This window comes from Parasteatoda tepidariorum, chromosome 1 (assembly GCF_043381705.1).
Source record: "Parasteatoda tepidariorum isolate YZ-2023 chromosome 1, CAS_Ptep_4.0, whole genome shotgun sequence".
Classification (NCBI taxonomy): Eukaryota; Metazoa; Arthropoda; class Arachnida; order Araneae; family Theridiidae; genus Parasteatoda; species Parasteatoda tepidariorum.
The window spans coordinates 50,991,259-50,994,944 of NC_092204.1; the positions used below are offsets into that span (position 1 = coordinate 50,991,259).

Genomic DNA, 3,686 nt, shown 5'->3' on the forward strand with positions numbered 1-3,686 from the left:
GATATTTTTTTCCTATAAAGAATACTTAATTTACAATTGTCCGAATTTGATTAAAACAATTCTGCATTTTATATGAAATGGGAATTAGAATTTTACTAATATAAAGTTTGTTTTAAATGAAATATTCTGATAATTTTTAATCAAAAATCAAAATGGGATTTGTAACTTGACATTATAAAAACGTCTTTTTGTAATTTTTCAAAATTCTCAAATATTCCAAGCAACGCCTCAATCATATGGGTCCATTCAAACCGATAAAAGTGATATTTAAGTCAGTCCATTTTACAAAAACACTGCAGATAAATTTTAATAATTTGATCGTAATAAATTTTTCTTTAAAAAAGAAGATTCATTCAAAATTTAGTAAACATAATAAGGCATAAAAAGGAATTGCTCAGATGGAGTTTGGGATCATGCTGTTTAATTTATTTGGCCTTACTTAAAATTTTAATTTAATTAAATTTATAAAAAACATATAAAATAATTCATTTAAGTAGTGATGATTTATTCATTATTTCATTGATTGCTTTAATGTTCCTATTAATTTCTTTCAATGAATTTCTTGGAAAAAAATTATTTTTGCTAGCCAAATATCTTAATGAGTATCTAATTTTATATTCCTAACATAAAAAATTATCTACGCATGTAAACTGCTGTTTGTAGAAAATGCAACACCATGNTTCATTATTTCATTGATTGCTTTAATGTTCCTATTAATTTCTTTCAATGAATTTCTTGGAAAAAAATTATTTTTGCTAGCCAAATATCTGAATGAGTATCTAATTTTATATTCTTAACATAAAAAATTATCTACGCATGTATAAAGACTTATCTTGACTGACCGATTCATCATCGCACATTGATTCATCTACTGCAGCTAAAAACATGAAATTTGGAGAGTGATGCCTTTTATGACGTAGGCACCCACTAAGGAATGATTCTTTGATATTTTATCCCTAAGGAGGTTAAATATGGGTTAAAAGCTTATTTGAAAAACGGCTATGTCATGTTGCTAAGTTGTCATAAGTAATAATTTAAGTAGTGTTAAATAATTGGATACCGGCAAGCGACGTCATCTTGGGTATCAATCTGGATTGGCTTTTGAACCATGGCATTTCTGCATGTTAGCAACTGTTGCTTTCATTCTATTTCAAGGAAGCCTTATTCGTAGAATATGAATTTGAAATGTAATTATCGAATATCGTATCGTGCAGTAATATCGTAACTAATGAATTCTTGTAAATCAATGAAGTATGTAATTAATAATAACCAAAAGAAAAGAAAGGTGCTATTAATTTTCCTTTCTTAATGAAAAAAACCCGACATACGCATTCTTTTGATATAATTTTCCATGACCATTTTGCATAGATAGGGATAAACTTTATTGATGCAGCGTTGAATCCTCTCCTTCAATGCACAGGTTGTTATGGTCTTGTTGACATAGAGCTTTGACTTAAAACAACCCCATGGAAAGAAATCCAATAGCGTTAAATGACACAATCTAAAGGCCAATTCTGATCACTGAAACACAAAAAAATACGACCAAATGTCTCAACAGTAATTGAATACCTACCAATTCGTTTTGGCTTGTTGGAGCTTTTTTATTTGAATATTTACTTACCTATCTTATTCACGCCAGCTGACACATAAGGCCTCAAGTCTCTTTCTTCCAGGCTCCCTGGTCATGAGTCAGTCATGTTGCCTTTTCCCATCCAGTTTTGCTTTACACAGATCTTGGTGCGTGTATAAAAAAAGTTCAGTCAACAGAAGTTGGCACTTGGTTCGTTTCACCTTCTCGGATGCAGAGTTTATTTCAAAATGGAAGAAGAGAATCTAAAATACCTTCCGCGGACCAAAAGGTAGAAGTCCAACCTTTCGAGGCTCTGGCAACCCACCTTTTCCATCTGCAGTTGCAAGATGCAGACTTCTGCCCCATTCCTTCAGGAAACCCCTCATTACTGACTTTGATTGTTCCAGAATCTTAACATCAACAATTACAAGACTAAGAACAAACCACTTTAAAGTGATGAAAATTCTTCCAGACAAAATAAGAACATATATTCCCTACAAGAACGGCACCGATATCCAACTTACCCCGGATCACATTCTCGAGTGCCCAGCCCTTAGAACATATGTTTTACAACTGGGTATGGTGCCAATGGCCTCAGAACTTCGTGAGATCCTCTATAGCAGTCTTTCTCAAAGTGGGCTATAACGCCCCCTTGGGCGCGTTTGAAACCTAGAGGGGGGCGTTAAGTGGCCCAGAAAAAATGGGGGGCGTTGATGTGGGTTGGGGGGGTGATGTATAATTTGTAATTTCATTTACTTTATATAGTATTTTAAATTTCACTAAAATTAAAACCCACCTACTACACAATAACGAATAATTAGTTTATATTTCTACTCTGTATGATGTTATAAAAACTTAAAATACTTAACATAGATTTCGTAGGATAGCCCGCACACCGTACTCAATCAAGTTGTAACAAGTTTCTGCGGATATATAAAGGAACATGATCAATGATAGTTAAAAAATTAGAGCAATTTTACCTTAATTACATTGCACCAGAACGAAGCGATGAAGCCTTCAAGACTTCAAGATCATTTGAATAAAATGCATCCGGATGAGAAGGACAAAAATTTAGCCTATTTTCAAGATCTGGAAAAGAAGCATAATGCTCAGCCAAGTGTATCGAAACTTCTTTCGATGGCTGTTAAGCAAGACGATGACGGACTTCGAGCTTCATACAATACCTCTTTGTTAATTGCTCAAACAGGTAAACCACACACCATCGGAGAAAAGTTAATTTTGCCTGCGATAAAAGAAGTTATAACTACTGTGCTCCATAAACCGGCGGCAGATATAATTCGAAAAATTCCTTTGAGCAATAGTTCTGTCCAAAGACGAATTGATGAAATGGCTGAAAACATTGAAAAGTCATTGTGCAATGATCTATCTGAAGACTAGTAAATTTTCAATTCAGTTGGATGAGTTCACTTTACCAACTAATGAAGCATTGTTGTTGTCTTACGTGAGATTTATTAAAGATGAAAAAATATGTCAAGAACTTTTATTTGCTAGAAATTTAGAGACAGACTCGAAAGGAGAAACTATATTTGAAACACTGGAAAAGTTTTGTAATGAAAAAGGAATTCCGTTGAAGAATATTATATCAGCTGCTACAGATGGTGCTCCAGCTATGATGGGGTGTCAAAAAGGCTTCATATCGTACTTAAAAAAGAAAATTCCTGATGTGCTTGCTGTACATTGCGTTATACATCGACAACATTTAGTTGCTAGAAATTTAAGTGAACGAATATTTCAATCATTGCAACATGTCATCAGAGCAGTCAATAAAATCCGAAACAACTCTTTAAATGACAGATTATTTAATCAGCTTTGTGTTGATAATGATGAAGATTTCAACAGATTGATCTTTCACACAGAAGTGCGTTGGCTATCAAAAGGAAATTGTCTGACTCGTTTTTACAATCTGTTTGACTCTGTCATAGAGTTCTTGGAAAACAAAGACACAGAATTGTGCGAAAACCTCATCACATCAAAGAATGATATCGCATACCTGACAGACCTTTATACACTGCTTAATGATATGAATCTCCAACTTCAAGGCGATGACTTGAACTTAATAAAAACAAAAAATGTCGTCGCTGCTTTCGTAGCCAAG

General features: G+C 33.5%; 1 protein-coding gene across 1 annotated transcript; it reads left to right on the forward strand.

Annotated features, from left to right (window-relative positions):
• The first annotated feature begins 2,578 nt into the window (after nt 1–2,578).
• LOC122271432 (zinc finger BED domain-containing protein 5-like) lies at nt 2,579–2,968 on the forward strand. The gene has a single exon (XM_071185457.1). It carries the CDS (start codon nt 2,579–2,581, stop codon nt 2,966–2,968), a length of 390 nt encoding a protein of 129 aa, XP_071041558.1.
• The last annotated feature ends 718 nt before the right edge of the window (nt 2,969–3,686 follow it).

What these genes read in the sequence shown, in the direction of transcription:
- LOC122271432 (XM_071185457.1), top strand. Translation starts at nt 2,579, where the DNA reads ATGAAGCCTTCAAGACTTCAAGATCATTTGAATAAAATGCATCCGGAT.